This window comes from Amblyomma mixtum, chromosome 8, assembly GCF_055824585.1.
Source record: "Amblyomma mixtum isolate Tamu chromosome 8, ASM5582458v1, whole genome shotgun sequence".
Classification (NCBI taxonomy): Eukaryota; Metazoa; Arthropoda; class Arachnida; order Ixodida; family Ixodidae; genus Amblyomma; species Amblyomma mixtum.
In genome coordinates this window covers 126,840,087-126,860,744 of record NC_143019.1, presented here as the reverse complement: position 1 = coordinate 126,860,744, position 20,658 = coordinate 126,840,087, and the positions used below count along the sequence as shown (strand labels likewise).

Below are 20,658 nucleotides of genomic sequence, written 5' to 3'. Positions count from 1 at the left end.
TTATGTACACTTGTTACATTAAGCTGCATAAAATATGGGCGGTGGTATGGGGTTAACGAGTCCTGCTGGTCTAATCGGAGGCGTTTTGCGTCCCTGACACTCACGGCACTTTTCACGTAATGGGAAACGTCGGGAGCTAGCCGCAGCCAACAGTACTTTTCCTGGATGCGGTGCAACGTGCGAGCAATTCCGGGATGCGATGCAGTCGGCTCATCATGACATGCCTGCATAATTTCTTGACTGAGATTTTTGGGCACGACAAGAAGATGCACCGTCCTGTTGGGCGCGCAGTACTTCTTCAGGAGGACATTATTGTGAAAGGCGAAGTACGACAGCTAACGCTTGAACCCTCGGGGAGGCGATGCGATCTTGCCTTTCAGATAATCAACTAGGCTTTGCAACTCAGGATCCGTGCGCTGCTGCTGCGCGAAACTGGTTGGTTGCTTGGCCTCAAATAAAATGGCACGTACCGACTACGGGGGAGTGGTGGTGAACTGATGGAAAGAGGAGCATTTATAGAGGAAAGGGAGTAGTAATAGGGTATACGCTGACAGAATGGACGACGCGACGACAGGGGACCTGTTAGCTGGGAGATCGTAGACGGGACGATGGCTTTTGTGCAAATTCGAATGCAGTGCGTGTAATGGTTCAATTTTGCACTGACTGAAAGAGAGCGAAAAAGAATAATGAAATAAATTGTTGAAAGTCAGAAAAATAAAAATGAATAGAGATAATAATGACAATAGTGAAAAAAAAGAAAAAAGAGCGAAAAAAAATTGCATGGGAGTCGCTGCGCTTCTAGGAAAAAATTTTGAACAGCACAGCGCACACTCCTGTTGCTTCGTCCAAGCGATGAAGCGCAAAAAGTAAGAACAACCGCAGTGGACACAGGCAAACCCAGGTGGTGAAACGGAATTTCTGATAGGCGCCTCCTCAAAGAAGAGAAGCGGCGGCAGAACAGCAGGTAGTGATCCACTGTCTCAGGCTGGGCACAAAATGGGAACAGTGGAGAAACCGCCAGCCCAGATCTGTGAAGGTAGAAATTTAGCAGAGGAACTCGGCATCGCAAACGCGTGAAAGAGACCTCCAGTCTGCGCGAGCGCCAGTCTTTGCTACTCCAAGGATGCAGAGGAGGCTGATATTACAGAGATGAAGTAAGTGCCGAGACTGAAAATTCCTGAAATAATGTGATACTGAGAAACCTCACCGCAGCTGTATATGCACAGGTTGGCAGGACAGCAATTATTAGGCATTAGAGAGAGGGCCTTGCTAAGGAATCGGCAACCTCATTTAATTCAATGCACATGTGCTCCTGTACCCAAAGCAACCGCACCGAAGCTAGATGGAGCGGGATCAGCTGCTTAAAGAGGCGCAATACCCGAGACTCAGTCGGTGATGATAATGTAGAGCAAATAGATAGAGTCCGTCATAACTATTACTTGAGAAACTGTAGGGTTTAATTTACGTAAGGCTAAAATTACTGCTAATAATTCGGCCAGATAAATTGGAGTGAAGTCAGAAAGACGGAGAGAAAAGGACCATCCTAATGTAGTTGAAAAAATGCCCACACCCGTCTTTTCACGATCCTGCGAGGCATCGGTAGCAATAAGAATATGAGAAGGAAAGGACCTTAGGTGGTCCTGCAACAAACCGTGAAGGAGAGGAAAGGGCTGCAGCTTTGCATTTGATGGGAAAATGTCATCAAATGCAATCTTGACTGAAGGAGTGAAGTTATACATTGGATGGAGATCTGTGAAATGAATGTTTAAGGGATCAAGGAGAGACTGCACGAGATATCTACGGAGTATGCAAACGAGACCAAGTGGCATTTAAAAAGACTGCAGGTTGACTAATAAATATTATACTGGAGATGTGAAGAGATAAGTCTAACAAGTTTAAAAAGATTTCTACTGCTAAAAGGCGAAATCTAGCTAATAAAGATGGAATTCGCGCCTCAAGGTGCAGGACAGCATTGGCTACGTATTTTGGAAGTCCCAAACAGAGGCACAACGCCTCACGCTCCAAGAGCACAAGAGGGCGAATTTTATAGGCAGGAGCTCCTGAGAATAAAACACAGCCGAACTCCAAAATTGGGCGGACATACATTATATACATCACCAGGAGTGTGTACCTTCTCATACATGACTTAGCACTACAAAGCCTACGAAGGATGCCAATGGCCCGAACTCCTTTTGCAGAAGCTTGCTCAACATGTGCCCGCCAGGAAAGAGTAGAGTATTATATTACTCCGAGATACTTCACTTTTAGAACCTGATGAATTATGAGATTTCTATAAGCAATCCAGATGTTTACAGGATGAGAAACCGGAAAGACCAAGACGCATTTATGTACATCGAGGAACAGGTGAATACTTCCTATCCACTTGTCAAGAATATTGAGGTAATCCTGCATGTTTTGGTAGAGAGAGTGAATATCACTTGCAGATGCAAAAAATGCGATGTCATCGCCGCACACGTAAGTTTTCACGTTATGAATGCATGGAATTGAGTTTAGAAAGATGTTAAAAAGAACCGGGGAAAGAACTGACCCTTGCGGTACACCTCTTGTCTGTCCAAATGAAAAAACACCATTTCGGCAGCCATAAAATTCTCTGTTTTTCAAGAAATCATAGGTCCAGGCTACGAAATAGTTTGGGAAAATTAAGGTCCTGTAATCAGTGTAACAGCGCCGAGTGCTCGACGCTGTCGTAGGCTTTACTGATATCCAGCGTGACAAGCGCGGCGAACTGTTTAGTGCTGCGAGGTAATTTTTACGGCTCTCAAGGTCAGTGTGAGCACACCAAATCGAACAGCTCGGCGTGAAAACAATTTGACAAGGATTCAAAAGATAATTTGCAGAAATTAAATATGATTCGACGAAGCAGGGCCCGTTCACCAGTTTCACTAAACTCGATGTTAATGAAATCGGGCGTATGTTGTCTGAAGTGAAACCCTCCCCTTGTTTTTTAAGCAGCGGAACTATTTGCGCAGGGCGCCACTCATGGGGTATCCACGGACCTGTAAGGGAATGGTTAACTAGAGCCAACAGGTCTTCAGGAGATTCGTTAAACAAAATTTTAATCATAGATGTGGTGACCTTATCGGGGCCAGGAGCCGCTGGGGATAGGCTCAAAACAATTTGCGAAAGCTCAGACATAGTGACCTCAATGAAATCACTTGAGATGCATGTTAATGTAGCAGGAGAACGAAGTGCAGATGTAAACAGACGTTCTAGGCCGCACGCAATTCCCTCTAAGGCATTGGCGATGTCAGCAGTGTACTGAACGAGAGATTTAATGTTGACAGCCGGAGGAATCGCTTTCCTGCTCCTCATTAAATTAAACAAAGCCCGTTTATTTCCTTATTGAGAAAGGAAATCATAATGACTTGTAATATATCTCTCCTTCGCACGGGAGACAGTGCGTTTAAATGTTGCTGCAACATACTCACAATCCAACCAGTTTTTTGGGCATTGATTTATAAGAAGTCTCCTCCAGGCTGCTTTCCGTCGTAAGACCAGAATCCAGAGCCGCTCTTGGGCGCGGCCATTTTCCGCCGACTGGTGCGCCGCGGTGCGGGCGTTTCTTTGGGGACTGCGGGGCTGCGGCAGATCCGCGGCCGTGCCTGCATATAGCCGCGCTTCAGGCGCTAAAAAAACATTGCCGAGCAAACTTCCGCAGTGTGGCTATGTTGCAGGAAGTATTCACGTTATCAAAGGGAGCAGGCCTTTTAATGATATTTAGTTTGACATTCACGTGAATTGTGCTGACGCTTAGAATGCACTCGTGCTTATATCGCTACCGTCTTGGTGCTCCACTGCAAAAAAAAAAAAAAACTTTTTGTTCAATATCAAGTATTAGGTGTGCGGCTAGCATGCAGTTCCAATTCCTATGCACTCTTAATCCTTCGGCCATAAAGTACCACCCACAAACAGGGCTTTCTTATCGCATGCGTGGTGCTCCAGTTTATCAACAAATTACCGCTGTGAGCTTAACTTAGTCGCAGCGCCAACAAAAAACAAAATTTGTCATGGTTTATGCAACCTGGTGCATAAAAACGTACTTTTGCTCAAATTATCAAAGCTTGAATAGATATTAGCAGCGAATCTAGCTTTCACGAATTCTGAGGTCCGAAGTCGCGTTCATTTTATTCTGTAGCTCTCGCCGCGTGTGACAGCGTTGCGTAGGCGTTTGACTAAGTCTGAATGAATGTATTAAAATCGCGCATGCTTTCCTATGATTAAGGTAGATAGCAAAAGGAGAAAGACACCACGGTAAATCCTTTACCCCCCCTGCCATCTTGATCCCTATGACATGCGTGCGGAAAGAGCAACTGAAATCGGTAGCGGTCGTGCTTACAATCCTGTGCATGAAATGTGTTTAATGGAAACTAGAGCAAGCTCAGCGCAAGGAGGTGATCGAAAACACGCGCTTCGTCGGGACAACCTTCAGTCTGCAGCTACTACACCACTGATTCAAATCAATAAATCCACATTCCTGCGCGTAAAATTATCATAGATGATAGCGCACGTAAAAGACGGCAACAAACGACAAGCAAGCGCAGAAATCTGCTTAGAAGTGCCGGTTTCCAGTCCATACGCTACCTGGCCGACTACTCCGCGGGAAAAATCCTTGCCGTTTGCAATACTATTCCAGAATTTCCCTGAGCAGCGCCGCCGCACCAGGGGCTCGGTGGAGCAGCGTCGCCGCTGCGGTGCCAACGTTTAGAATCCTGAGCCAGCAGAATATCATCATTGAAAACGTAGTGCGAAAAACGAGACACAGAAAAGGTGAAGACAGGACGCGAGCGCTAATTATCAATATGAATATCATCATGGTGGGCACAAACAACGCGACAGATGCGCACTGCCTCGCCGCGCTTACATCCAAATGAACGGAAAAAAACTCGGAGATGTCACGCTACCGACTAACTGCGCGCAAGATAACCGCAGTACTGTCTGGTAGAGGGAAAATGTGAGTAGTGACGCACAACACACACCCTCATTCGTTATGACGAAGCGCTACGGCAGAAGCGAACACGTAAACATGCATTCTGCGCGCGGCGCCGGCGCGACCCGCAGTCCATCGGTCCGCGCGCGCCGATAGATGGCGACTAGTGTCGAGAGTAGGGGCGCGCCAGCAGCCTGCGTGTGAGGGTAAAAGAATCTGCTCTATAGGCACGCGTGCACTCAGCATTCCACCAATTATTGGCGATGGCACTGGTGGTTCCAGTGACAATGAATTTAGAATTTTGCCTTGCACACTCCAACACTGAGCATAGATGTGTAGCTTATCATTCGGGACTCATCTCGGTGCTTCGGTCCGAACTAATTTTGTGAGCTGATTTGAGGGTGTCTTTAAAGCGCCTGTAGTTTACGAAGGAGCGCGGTTGTCGTTCGGAAAGAATTAATTTACACGCAAGCTTGAAACTAATCGGTAGATGATCACTGTTCGTTGCACAGTTTACAGGCGCCCAAGACGTAACAGAGACTCCTGGGGAGGAAAATGTTAAGTCTAAGGCAGAGCAACATTGGCCACGTACAAATTTAGGTACTCCTGAATTGTTGCAGACAATGTTGCGGTCGCATACCCAGTCAAATAGGCTAGAGCCGAAACAATCTGTTTTAAACCCCCCGTCACGTGGTGTGAATTGAAATCCCCAACTAATAAAACCTGATATGGGCTACTAGACATGAGTGAGTCGAGGGGCCGAGTGTCATGCACGCGTGAAGGAAAATATGCATTAGCTACAGTAAAGGGTTATTGACCTGGGATTTTGAGATCAACCGCAAAGATTTCACATTGATTGTCGCATACTTAAGTGAAATGGATGCTCTGTGGCAAAACTTTGAAGAAATTAGCACTAACAACCCTCCCCGTCGTGAAGACTGGTCATATTGTGACTGGACTGGTCACAACATGTGTAACTGGACTGGAGATATTAGAGTGTTTGAGCTGATAATTAAAATCTGTAGTAGGCCATGTTTCCTGTAACGCCATTAAATCCGGTAGAAGTTGATTGCATAAACATACTAAATCTGTTGAACATGACATTATGGATCGGCAATTCCACTGGGGTACAATTAATGACCCTAACTTGGCGGGAGAGCTGCAGCGGCAACTGCCAATTCTTGAATCCTAGTCTTGGGATTTTGAGTAGCGTGATTTTTCTTTGACTTGGACTGGAAACGTGATGGACCCTCAATACTCAACGGAGACCCACTTCGTTTTTGGGCGCGGACATCAAGCTCCATGTCAACACATTCAACAGAGGGCGCATCTATAACGCTGTCAGGAGGAGGTGCTTCAGCAGTCTTTTGTTGCTCAGACTTGCCTTGGCCCTGTGGAGCGCTAATGATGACCACAGATGGTGGAGGAGCTTGAGAAAGCACAGAGCACAAGAGCGGAGCGGTGAGTAGCTGCAGCAGGTTGGTCATCTGGGTAGCTATTACCTGGGATACACACGTGGATGCGGTTTCCATAACGCGTTCTATTGCATTTGACATTGTTTTCTCAACTGCCGCTGTGATTTCCTGTGAGCCAGAGGCATCCATTACGGGTGGACATTTGGCAGCCGCACTAGAATAACCAGAGGCTCCCTCTTTGACTGCGGCAAAGGCTTTTTGTCGCGTGCATCGGCGCCTATGTATTAGCTCTAGAACCTCAACTTCTTGAGCTCGTGCCGGACAGTCTGGCGAATAGGAAGAGTGGGCATCACCACACAGACAACATTTTTCTTGCTATTCGGGACAGGCCTCCCTAGCATGGCTTTCGCCGCATGCATAGGAACGTAAGCCTGATTTGCAGGCTTTGCCGCTGTGGCCAAATCTCCAACAGTTCTGGCTTTGAAGGGGTCTAGAGTCCATTCGAAAGACCAGTGGCCACACTTTGATCTCCGAAGGGACACTATTCCTGCAAATGTGGCTATGACGGACTCTGTAGGAATTTTGACACCCTCTACCATTCGGCTGCATTGATGGATAGGAATGACGCCCGCAGAGGAGAGGCTCTCAAATGTCTCCAAAGGGCTCAATCGAGAGTCGACACCTCGGACTAAGCCCTTGGAACACGCCAGACGAGGTGGTATGTATGCGCTCACCGGGTGGTTGGCGAAGGAGGTACACTTCAAGAGGTCGGCGACACAATCCTTGTCCAGGGACCTGCACAATAACCCACCCCTGCCGAACTGCCACACGTCTGGGATCCGCATGTAGTGAGGCGATGTAGCCTGAAGGGCCACCGGTACTGCCTCCGGGTGGTTCAAACGGATCGCGCCTCCATCCGAAGGAACTAAAGACGCAGGAATGCGTTCTTCTTCCTTTGATGCTGAAAGCGGCGACAACTTTTCTTTGAACGACTCGTAGTCTATCGGCATCGCAGAGCAAAGCACTTTCGTCCTATCGACGAAGCACCTAAGAACCGGCGACAGCACCCTACATCACCACAATTAAAATGCAGTCATGTTTCAGTCAAAAAACAATCATTCACTGGAAGGACGCTGGCGTGCTGAGAAGCCCAATTGTCCTAACTCTGAATGTAATAGACAATGCCGTGGGATGAACATGCTGTTGTGATGTGGGCATCCTATTCAAATTGCCAGTACGCAATACTTGGCCCCATCAATGAGAACTTTGTGGAGGTGAATCGACCGAAGACCTCCTACGCCCACGTAAATTTGTACGCATTTTCGTTCGTTACTAGCTCACACTCCTGCATTCTGTCTATTATCTTTCTTTTTCATTGGTAGATTCAAGAAAGCCAGAACGCTTTTTTCGTTTAGATGAGGCCGCCGCGTAGCTTTTCCTCGACTTAAACTCGATGATGTCACGTAGTCACGTGGATACCTCCTGAAGTTTTGTAGGAGAAACGGCCGGTCTCTCTTTTATAGAAATGGCACAAGTAGCAAGATACAGTACACCCAACGACGAAAAGAAGTTCTGGGAACTTTGTTCAAGGCTCGAGAAGCTTCAACTTGTGTTTTGAAGTTCCATTATTATATTAAAAATTAACTTTCCGCGCATGAAGCGTTCACACTTGTATCCGGAGGTGCGGAACCTAATGTGCAGTGTCCAGGGTGTACTAATTTGATGACATTGGTATAGTGATTGCAATGTATAATAAATTGGTTACCTTTCCACAAAGACAAATGGGCTGAAAGTTATTTAATAACTCGGGAACCGTCCATATGACGGCATGAAAGCGGAGTTTGCCTCTTCCCAGCTACAGCAGCCTTGTTGACAAAGTAAAGTTCAAAATAAATATTAAAGCTTCCATTTATAGTTGTAGCCTGAGTCATATCACCACAAGATATGAAGTCTGAGGAGACTCATCGAGAATTTGGTTTAGTCCTGATGTTACCATTGGGCAGACAAGGCGAAACGCGATTAGTCGCCAAGAAAACAAGTAATGAATTTTAATTGAGTTTTTAATGCATTTCGTGTGGTTTATACATGCCAGGTGGCAAGAAACGATAAAAGGGCACCAAACATTGTTTTGTCTGTCGTACTCAAGAAAATAGCTTCCGGTTTTTTTCTTTTTGCATTGTGGAAATATGCATTAATAGATGCATTAATAAAGTTTTTGTGCTCTGACTCCCATCTTGTAAGTATAAATGCTGCGCAACGAATACAACATTGATTGTAACCACAGCTGATCACGTACACATTAATATGGTTATTTGCACTGTTTTTCCTGAATGCTGCTTTAGCCAAAAATATCATCACGTCGCATAGATCGTTACATTCACATTTTTATCTGCATAACGCACACACAAAACATTTATTTTTCCTTGCATTTCTGTTCCACAGGTAATGATTAGAGGATGTAATCAAAATATTCCAATTCAACAGGATGCCTAAACTGTGCCGATTTGCCTAAACTTCAAAACAAATTTACTTCTACAGTGTGAAGTCAACCATTTCACGTCCAAAATTTCTGCGCTGCAGGTGCTGAAAGAGTGCGTCTTTCCACTTCTCTGGACTCATGGTGTGAGTAACTGCTACAGTTACCATCGTCACCACCATCATTCTGACTACGCCCACTGCAGGGCAAAATCATCTCCCATGTCTCTCCAATTAGAGCATGCACGCCTCAGGAAGTTTTAGGTGTAATAAGCAACCTAAATAACACAGGTGCTGGATTAGACAATATACACTCTTCCCATATTAAAAGTGTCAAGCACCTAATTTGCGAGCCTCTCTGTCACGTTATCAATGTCATTTTTGAAACAGGAGTTTTCCCTACTCAATTAAAACGGGCTAATATAGTTCCGATATTTAAGAAAGGCGACCGATCACAAATGCAGAATTACCGCCCTATTTCTATACTTCCTTTCTTAAGCAAGGTTGTAGAAAAATGACTACAAATACAAATACATTCCTATTACGCCAAATTTAATATCTTGTCTCCTTTTAAATTCGGTTTTAGACGTGGTCATTCAACGGAAAGTGCCCTATTATATTTTTCTGACTGGATCAAAACACAACTTGACAGCGGTATGATAGCCGGCGCTGTCTTCATAGACTATACCAAAGCCTTCGATAGTATTAATCACTGCATTCTTTTTTCTAAACTCGAAAGCTATGGTATTACAGGCCCGGCGTTGACCCTGATCAAAAGTTATTTATCCGACAGGTACCAGAGCGTGTGCATTGAAGGTATATTGTCATCTCCTAGACTAATTAATAAAGGAGTGCCCTAAGGTTCAATTCTAGGTCCCCTCCTTTTTCTAACCTATATTAATGACCTTCAGAGTTACTTAAATACAACCCAATGTCTCTTCTATGCTGACGACACAACCATCATGGCAACTGGTAACACGTCTTCTGAATTAACCACAAATCTTGACTCGTTGCTGCTATCTTTAGAGAACTGGAGTCACGCCAACTGTATTAAAATTAATCCGTCTAAAACCAGTTTTGTGGTATTTCACGCCCCTCAAAGAAAAATTACTTCACATTTATCAATAACTATCAACAATGTTTCAATACCGCAAACACGTTCTGCTACATTTCTAGGTGTGATATATAACTCGAACCTAAAGTTTAATCATCATGTTGCCTGCGTTGTTAATAAACTTCGTTTCGGAATAAGGGCTCTCATCAGAACAAGGCCGTTCTTTAGCTTAGATACGTTGCTTTCAATCTATTATGCATTCATACACTCCCATATTAGTTTCTGTATCACTTTATGGGGTAGCACATACAGAATTCATCTTTCTATACTCATTTCTATGCAAAAACAAGCACTTAGAATCATCACTTTCTCTTCTTTTACCCAGCCGTCTGCACCTTTGTTCAATTCACTACATGTCCTGCCCCTTGAACATCTACACAAATTTCAGGTCCTGGTTTTTCTTTTCAAAGTCATCAATAAGTACATATGTGTTAATTTTGTCCCTGAAAATATAATTACCAATAATAACGTTACGCGTATTGCTTTGTCGAACAATTTATTGTTGCCAAAAGTACGGACTAATTATGGAAAGCAAACTACATCGTTCTTTGCCATCTCCACTTGGAATAATTTGCTCCCTTCACTGAAAACCCCAATGTCATTGTACAAATTCAAAAAAATGTTAAAACACCACTTGTTTGAATCCTTAGATGTTTAATAACGTTTTTGTGTTTGCAATCACTATGTAACATTCATTTGCTGTACACTTCTTTCCTTTTTGTCGCTTTATTTGCCTTCCTTTTTTTCTTTTTTTTTACCTCGAATTGTTGTGCATGCGCCGGTTTATGTATTCTGTTCATGTAGCCATAGGAGGCCCTATTTGCAGTCTCGACTTTTGGACCTCCTGATGTATATACCCCATAACCATGTACTGTAAATACGAAATAAACTTGATTTGATTTGAAAAAAAAAATTAACCGTGTCCTTTGCCAACTGCGGCCACCGTAACCCTGCGAACATCTTTATTTCATCCGGCCACCTAACTTTCTGCCACCCCTGGTACGGTTGCCGTCTCTGGGAATCGGCTCCGTTACCCTTACCGACCAGCGGTTATCTTGACTTCGCATAACATACCCTGCCCAAGCCTATTTCTTCCTCTTGATTTCCACTAGGATGTCAATAATCCGCGCTTGTTCCCACTCCCAATGTGCCCGTTTCGAGTCTCTTAACATTACACCATTCAATTTACTTTCCTATACATACAGTACCAGCATACAGCAAATCCATAGAGTAGCTGCGTAATCAGAGCGTTAATGAGATAGGCAGTAGCGCACCGCAATGGAAAATCCGGCCTTTAACGAAAGAAGCTGTAAAGAAAGCCTTAAAAACAGTGCAAACGGAGAAAGCAGATGGTTAAGATGAGGTAACAGCAGATCTCTTGATGGAGGGAATGGAGATTCTGCTAGAAAAACTAGCCACCTTGTATGCGCAATGCCTTATGGCCTTGAGCGTAGCAGAAGCTTCGAATAAAGCTAACATATTTTCATTCATATAAAAGGAGACATCAAGGACTTGAAAAATTACGGAACCGATCAGCTTACTGTCCGTTGTCTACAAGGCATTTACGAAGGTAACTGGTACAAGAATCAGGGCAACCTTAGATTTCAATCAACCAAATGGTCAGGCAGGCTTTCGTAAAGGATACAACACCATTTTTACACAACTAATAGGTGATAGAGAAATGCGCAGTGTATAACCAATCCCTATATATAGCGTTCATTAGTTAAGAGAAAGCATTTGACTCAGTGGCAACCTCAGCAGTCATGCAGGTATTGCAGTATCAAGTTATAGCGTGCCATCGTGGTCCGGCCGCAGAACACGACGACAGCCCCAGCACGACTGCCAAGCACACGGAGACTGGATTTCGTGGCTGCTTAACTGCCTGCCGGCGGCACGCTGTACCGTTACCGCCTGGCTGAGCGCGTCCAGCCAAATATATTTGTGGAGACCCGACGACGACTTGTGTCTGCGATTCGTGTCCACAAATGTGATGACTCCGGACTTCGCATCTTCGTTCTCTGCTCTTGCCCTGCGCTTGTATCAGCAGTTTCACTAGGCCTACCACTGCCCGGAGCTCGAGACCCCGCCTGCCTTCCATCGTGTAAGCCCTAGCCATGGATCCCTCCACTCATTTACCGTGTCCGTCATCTCCCACGCCGCCACCTCATGAGTCCGCGGTCTCCGCACTCAAGCTTCCCGACTTCTGGTCATCGGACTCGGAACTTTGGTTTCTCACCATCGAGGCATTGTTCCACCGGCACCGCATCACGTCACAGGTTACCATGTTCGACCATGTCTTTGGGGCGCTCACGTCTACTACTACAGCGGTTGTTTGCGACGTCCTGTGCTCTCCGCCTGCCGATCGCCCTTACGATCATGTTTAAGCGATGCTCATCCAGCAAACTTCTGAAACGGAGCCGCGTCGTCTACAGCAGCTCCTTACCTCAGAGGAGTTCGAAGATCGCAAACTTACCGAGCTGTTTCGTCGCATGAGCGCCCTGGCTGGAAATTTGGCTACTTCACACGACAGCGCACTCCTGCGGGAAGTCTTCCTGCAGCGCCTGCCTCCGCAGGTGCGCATGATCTTGAGCGTGTCTGCGACTCCGTCCCTGGAATCCCTGGCTGCCCTGGCAGATCAGATCATGAACGTCGGCTTTCCGTCCGATGCGACACTTCATCGCCCTCTTGCCGCTCAGCTATCGAGCCCATCTCCTGACGATTGCTATGCCCGTCTCACTGCTGCTAATGAGGAGCTAACCCGGCAGGTTGCGCAGCTTACAGCTGAGGTCGCAGCCCTTCGTACTAGCCAGCCGCATTCCTCGTCTCTACTCTGCCGTACCAGCCCCAGTACTTCTGGCAATCGTTCTCCGCCCTCCACGACCCTTTGCTGGTTCCACCGCCGCTACGGCTCTCGTGCACGCCACTGCCGCCAGCCCTGCTCCTTCGCGGGAAACGGTCCGGCCGAACACTGAAGGCGACCGGTGTTCTCGGTCCGCGATCCAGTCGCCTTTTCCACGTCACTGACCGTGTAATGAAAGTCCGCTACCTCATCGACACCGGTGCCGAGATCTGTGCTCTTCCGTCTAGGTTGGCCGAGCGACGCCGTCCTTTAGACTCTCCTCCTCTGACAGCAGTCAACGGAGCGACAATACGTACTTACGACCAGAAGTCTGTAACTCTTGACCTCGGACTCCGCCGTACCTTTCGCTGGGTATTTGCCATCGCGGATGTGCGCTCGCCAATCATCGGCGCAGACTTTCTATGGCACTACAGGCTCCTAGGTGACATGCGGGAAAACCGCATCCTGGATTCTGAAACGAGCCTCGTCGTCCAAGGCGTCTCTTGCCGCGCTCCACCACTCCGGCTCCTCCCAGTGCACAGCACCGTTTCCGAACTTTGGTCGAGCATACTCGCCTAGTATCCCGATGTCTTCCGACCCCCGTCCCCTAGAGCACCGGTCGCTCACAGCGTGACTCACCATATTGCGACGACTGGGCCTCTCGTGTTTGCTCGCGCACGTACCTCGCCCCGGATCGCCTCGCTGTCGCCAAACAAGAATTTGAGCATATGCCAGAGTTTGGCTTCATCCGACCCTCCTCCTGTACTTGGGCGTCGCCCCATCACATGGTGTCCAAAAATACGGGCGACTGGCGCCCGTGTCGTGATTACCGGGCTCCCAACAAGGCCACAGTGCCTGACCGCTATCTGATTCCCTACATCCAGGATTTTACATCGGCCCTACACGGCTGCACAATCTTCAGCAAAGTTGATCTTGTGAAGGCATATCATCAGATACCTGTGGAGCCGTCGGATGTCCCGAAGACCGCCATTATTACACCTTTTGGCATGTTTGAATATTTGAGAATGCCTTTCGGCCTTCGCAATGCGGCCCACACTATTCAGCGTTTTGTTGATCAAGTACTGCGCGTCTTGACGTGCTGCTTTGCCTATCTTCGCGACATTCTCGTCTTCAGCCCTACGGCAGAAGCCCACAAGCTCCACCTGCGTCAAGTGCTCGCAAGACTCAGCCGCTTTGGTTTTGTGGTCAACGGACCGAAAAGCGAGTTCGACGTTGCAGTGTTGGACTTTCTCGGCCATCGCGTCAACGCCCAAGGCATTTGCCCGTTACCGGCCCGTGTCTCCGCCATCAGTTAGTTTCCCTGGCCGACCACCACCCGACAACTGCGCGAATTTCTTGGCCTCGCCAGCTATTATCGGCACTACTGCAGCCCCGCCACGACCTTCTCTCGGGCCACAGCAAGCCGACCGCTCTTGTTGCTTGGACCGATGCCGCTGACCGCGCCTTCAGCGGCATCAAAGCAGCCATTGCCTGCTCCAGGAGCGGCGATGCTCCTGGTTCATCCTAAATGTGAGGCGCGCACGGCCGTCATAGTTGACGCATCGGACACTGCTGTCGCGCAGTCTTGCAAAAGTTTGTTGCTGGTGTTTGGCAGCAAATCGCGTTCTCATCCAAGGAGCTTCCGCCCCCTTAATGCCACTGCAGCACCTTCGGCCGAGAGCTGCCAGCAATATATTCAGCCGTGAAGCACTTCCATCATTTTCTCGAGGGACGCACGTTTTATATCTTCACTGACCACAAACCTCTGACGTCCGCGCTGGCATCCAACAGTACCTCCTACGCTCCTCGCAAAATCAGGCAGCTCGCCTACATTTTCGAATTTACCTGCGACATCCTTCACGTCAGCGGGAAGTCCAACGTAGTTGCCGACGCTCTTTCTCGTGCTGAAGTCAATGCGACGGACAATGGACGGCCAGTCATCGACTTCACGGCTATGGCTGCTGCTCAACGAGCCGATGCCGAGTTGCAACGGTTTCGCATGCGCGACACCTCTCTGGTGTTGGAGGACGTCTTGCTCCCTGACTGCGCCCTTCCCCTCGTTTGTGATACGTCAACCGGTTGCCCTCACACCTACGTGCCTCCACAATACCGACGAACCGTCTTTGATGCCCTCCATTCTTTGACCTGTCCTGGCATCCGCGCAACACAGCGCCTTGTCACGGCTCGCTATATCTGGCCTCGCATCAACGTCGACGTTCGCCGCTGGTCGCGCACGTGCCTGAGCTGTCAGCATAGCAAAGTGCATCGACACACTGCGACGCCGATTGCCACGTTCCCGTCTCCGGACGCCCGCTTCAGCCACCTTCACGTCGACATTGTCGGGCCCATTCCTCCCTGCGGGAACCACCGCTACCTGTTAACCTGCATTGACAGGTTCGCGAGATGGCCTGAAGCGATGCTCCTTCTGGACATAACAGCGGAGTCGATCCTTAAGAGCACTCATCACGCTCTGGATCAGCCGCTACGGTGTCCCTTGCACTATTACGACTGATCGTGGTCGTCAATTCGACTCCACCTTATTTGCCAACCTATCTCGGCTCCTCGGCGTCAATCCCATCAAAACGACCTCTTACCACCCTATTTCCAACGGTGTCATTGAGCGTTTTCACCCGCAGTTTAAAGCTTCACTTATGGCATCCGCTTTTCCTTCGCCATGGATTGAGCGCCTACCCTCCGCACCGCCCTTTGCAGTGACTCTCCTACCTGTGCAGCAGAGCTAACGTTTGGCACTACTCTCCGTGTCCCTGGCGAATTCTTCGAGCCCTCGCCACCCACGCCTGCTGACGTCTCAGATTACGCATATCGTCTACGTAGCGCTATGCGCACTGTCGTTCCCCCACGTCAGCGCCAGTATTCTCGTCGTCTCCACGTCCCCCCTCCAACCTTCAGCGGTGCACTGGCGTCTTGGTTCGTCACGACGCCGTACGCCCGCCCTTACGGCCACCATACGATGGTCCGTAACAAGTGCTCCGGCGTGCTCCTAAGCACTTTCTACTGCTCATCAACACCTGCGAGGACACAATCTCAATTGACCGCCTTAAGCCTGCTCACCTTGACGTCATCGCAAACTGTGCCGCCGCATTCCGTCCCGACCATGCCAGTCCCCGTCGCGTACGATTTGCGCCAAGACCATCCGCTTTTCGCCATTCACACCTCGATCATGGCTTCATCCATAGCGGGGGGGGGCTATAGCATGACATTGTGGTCCGGCCGCAGAAGATGACTACAGCCTCAGCACGCCTGCCAAGTACGCATGGACTGGATTTCGTGGCTGCTTAACAGCATGCCGGCGGCACGCTCTCCCGTTTCCGCCTAGCTGAGCGCGTCCAGACAAATATATTTCTTGAGACCCGACCACAACTTTTTTCTGCGATTCGTCTCCACAAGTGTGTAAAAGAGTAATGTGAAAATACTGGACGATATCTATAACGTCTGCACATCTACCACAGTCCTCCTTAAAGACAGGAATACAATTCCAGTAAGGAAGGGTGTCAGACAGGGAGACACGGATCTCGCCAATCCTATTCACTTCCTGTTTACAAGCGGTGTTCCGAGTCCTGGATTGGGAATGTTGGAGGGTAAGAGTCAATGGAGACTAATTTCCGATTCGCTGATGTCGTAGCATTGCTCAGTCAGTCAGGAGATTAGCTCCAAAGCATGCTCAGTAAGTTAGAAAGGCAGATCAGAAAGGTCGGTCTAAATGTGAACATGCAGGAAACCAAAGTAATGTTCAACAGTCTAGCGAGGTAACCGCAGTTCACAATTGCTACCGAGGTGCTTGAAGTGGTAAGGGAAAATGTCTACTTAAGGCAGGTACTGGCCGCTGATCCGGGTCATGAGAGGAGAATATCTTGAATAAGAAAGAGGTGAAGCGTGTATGTCAGGTTCTCTTAGATCATGAATGGCAGTTTACCAATATCCCTCAAGTGAAAATTATACAACAGCAGTATCTTACTGGCACACACATATGGGCAGAAATGTGGATGCAAACAAAAAGTGTTCAGCTTAAGTTAAAAACAACGCAGCTCGCTCCACCACCTATTTTTTGTTTATTTTATTTTGAAGCGAGTGGGCAGTTATGCCATGTCGTGACCGGCTAGGTCCCTGCCGAAGCTCTGTTTTCTCGAAGTATATTAAGTAAGGAAACAAGCTCCTGTGATTGAGTTTTATTGGTTGCAATTGGTTGACTTGTATTGGTTGAAGAGAAGTGATCACGGCTGCGAAACTCCACCTTTAGCTGTACGCTTAATTCACCAGCAACAAATGCACTAGCCCGTCAGAGAAGAACTGAACTAAATGAGTGCGGCGACCGGCCCATCAGGCACAGTTAATATAGAAGCACCTCACACATTAATGGGACGCCGCCGATGTAGGCCACCACAAGATCATTGTTTAAGTTTGCAACTGAATGCTTGCGACTATTTCCACTTAAGCTGATTATGGATAATACCTCTGCACTTTCGCCATTGTAGGTACATGCAGCGATAGAGCACACGGAGATCATATTCCTTGCGAGCGAGCGGTCTGCAGTTCAAATCCTGATGTACAATTCTTCATCGAATAAAAACAAATCTGAGTGGAGTTCGAATGTATAACCAGGCCTAGGGTTCGGCCGCCTACTAGCGACCAGAGCTAACAACGTACACTATTATCGGGAAAAAAAATTGGTCACTTAGAAGTAGTATGTGGCCACCACCTCCTATGTTAAAAGACCCAATAATCTCCTGCCCCCAGTCCCCAGCAGCTCTAGAGCAACTCACCAAGGCAGCGGCCACATCTGTGACGCAGCGTAGGGTGCTGGGCTAATAACATATGAGTCAGTGCATGTCCCCAGTGGAAATTGAGCTTTTTGCTGAAACCAAAACCAGTTGTGCAAGCTTAGCACTTCTGTTAGAGAAAATATCTCGTATGAAATGGCGTGTCATAAATTTTAGTGATGCTAGGAGCAGCGATAAAGCATATGCAGTATAATGGGAGGGGACAAGTACAATTCTAGCGAGGTTTGGCGGACAGACGACAACAAGATGAGCTGTAGTACAAATGCGCTGAGTATTACAAATACAACACGAGGCTCGACTGGACGAACCACAACTATCAATTGAATTTTATTATGCAAATTGAGACATAAAGGAAACGAAGCCATCAAGGAGACGGCGTAAAATCCTTAGCTTGGGGGAGCGGCATGAGCTGTCTTCGAAGAAAAAGCCACCTCACTGGCCGATAGCAGTATCAAAGGCGTGCTGACGCAACCTTCGCTGTAATTATCAATGAGCGAAGCATCAATGATTTTTTGCTGAATAAGTGCGTGGCTAGCACACGTGTTTTTTCAGGCGTGGTTTTGTTTTTTTGCAAGGATCGTTAACTTTGGAGTGATCTGGAAGGGTGGCTGGGCTGCTAATGCTGTGCTGATTTCTCGAGTGCTTCTGCAATCTAATGTATACACAGCAGCCAGTCTGGCCAACTAGCCCCAATAGTCGCGATGTTAGCAAGTTGAATTCATGATTAGTAAGTTATATAGCTGGCTGCACGCAGCGATTGTAAAGCCCAAATGAGAGAGTGGGGGGTTAAGTAAATGTTGAAGTTAATAAAAGCCACAAATGTAGAGTGTTACAGACTTTCACGCCTACATGCAGGCCTGCTGACCTGATAATCTAAAAATTCTATACATACAAAGAATGGGAAATTAGAAGAGCAAGAACGCAGTGCAAAAGTCTTCAATGCCAAAGTACTAAGAAGCAGGTGGAACACCAGAGAGTGACTAGCTATGTCATAGGTTCTGTTAAGAAAATGGGGGGGGGGGGGGGGGGTTTCTAGCGGAGTTCCCACAACTAAGTAATTTATGAATAGTTAATAGCACATTCCGCCAGGGGGAAAACTAGAAGAGGTAGTGCACGAAGAGAGTGGGGTGGGTGTTTCTAGCGGAGTTCCCACAACTAAGTAATTTATCAATAGTTAATAGCACATTCCGCCAGGGAAAAAACTAGAAGAGCAAGTGCACGAATGGGGAGACTAAAGATGAATTTGAAATAAGGCTTTTTCTCAAATATTCAGTTATTCTCAACGAGATTTCATTGCTTAGGTATTCATATTCATTCAACGGCCGGTGGCAAAAGGAAGAAGAGGGTGGTAACAGAAGAAACTCTCAGATTAAAAATAGTATGCAGCTTTCTTGGAGGCGATGGTTTATGTTTTGGGACAGAGGGAGGCAGGAACATGGCTCCAGTGTCTGTTTCTGTGTCAGAAAAAATAATCAGAGTAAATGTCAGTACGGCCTCAGGGAACGGTAACTGAGCGTGTGGCCATTACGTAAAGAAATGCGCGATCAATAAACAACATGCGTTGAAGACTGGTTCTGGTTTTGAACATTTTATGAAATTGCTGCAGTCTCAGGCGCTCTCATTGAAAAGTCAGGCCAGGTAAATTTAAAGAATGTTCAATGGTTTAAATGCTTGAGTAACGAGAATAATTATTTGAGCTGAGACAAGTAGCATGCTTCTGGATAAGTTCTAGGGTCGTTGATGGTATTCCGTGAGGGGAATGCAAGACTGTGCAAGTCAAGCAGAGATTTTTCAGTTATAAGTTTATAAGTTTATGTGGGCGAATAAAGTACTTTATGCCCCGAAGGACCATCGGAAGAAATGATGAATTCTCTGTACTACAATATACCGTAAAACAAGCAAAACGCAGAACTGACGTTCGTTAGAGAGGTAAGAGAAAAATAAATAAAAATAGAAACGCCCACCGGCAGCTGCTAGAGCAGGACCGACAGCTGAAACCAAATGTTTTTTTTTTCTCGACAATTTCAAACACAGAAACAGCATCATAGATTGAAGAGCCCCGGGAACGCGTAACGAAGATGACGACACCCGGATGGGGCATGGGCCGTTCTTCGGCCCATCGCTGGCCCCATCGCCCCATCGCTGGCAACCTTGGTCGATGCAGTGTGTTTCTCGCTCCTACAAAAGCCCCCCTTCTATCTCCTTCGAAAGTTCCTTATTTTTCAAGGAAAAGAACTCACGTAGAACCCAGAGGCACATTGTCGGTTGAAGGACAGCGCCAGGCCACACAACAGGACCGCGTGGATGTCCTCACTGCGCCCTCACTACGCGACAATTTCAAATATTTACAGTGTGCACACACTCACAGTTAGAGAGTTCACAGTTTCACACGGATAGTTAAAAACAAGGTAATTGCGCTAGAAAAAGACACGGACGAGAAGAGGACAAGGACGGGCTCCTCTCGTCCGTGTCTTTCTTTAGCGCAATTCCTTTGTTTAAGTATGTACGACCGACTCGCCCTACAGCGTGCTCTCTTAAATCACACTGGTAGCACGCGAACAGCGCACGGGGTTTACACGAGATGCACAAAAAGCGGCACAAAATGCCCACAAAGCACGCGGGAGCTCATAAGCAGCTAAAATAGTAAGCACCGAGATTTCCCCAAAGATTCGGCCAGTGCATGCTTGGTATGACCGGTTAAGAATGCCGTCATTAAGACAAAAAGTCTGGGCTGTTTGTCCCTTGCCCGGACGTGTTTTTCCGAGCTTCATCCGGCATAAATTCAGTGCAGCGTGTAGTTCCCCCTTACTACGCAACGCCGACCATGCCACATGAAGTGCATTGAGATTATGGCTTTGGTCCAGCTCTGTCCCGATCGACGCCACATCTGAGAGGAGGAGGAGAAAAAACTTATATAATATATAGTATTTATGTCTTCCAGTGTCGCCGCGATCTTGCGGGCCAGCTAGAGCAGCTCTCACTGGTCTAGCGGGTATGCAGTTGGTGTCAGTAGAACTGGCTCAAAACATTAAGGGAAACACTAATACTTCCGAATTGAGCACAGGGCT

At 47.4% G+C, this 20,658-nt stretch overlaps 1 protein-coding gene across 1 annotated transcript in view; it reads left to right on the top strand.

Annotated features, from left to right (window-relative positions):
• LOC149334258 (uncharacterized) overlaps window positions 1-20,658 on the top strand; it is a 67,107-nt gene that overhangs the window by 16,171 nt on the left and 30,278 nt on the right. Inside the window, exon 4 of the mRNA XM_089556227.1 lies at window positions 8,944-8,985. Coding sequence (XP_089412353.1) covers window positions 8,944-8,985 — 42 coding nt within the window. The remainder of the gene's footprint in view (window positions 1-8,943; window positions 8,986-20,658) is intronic.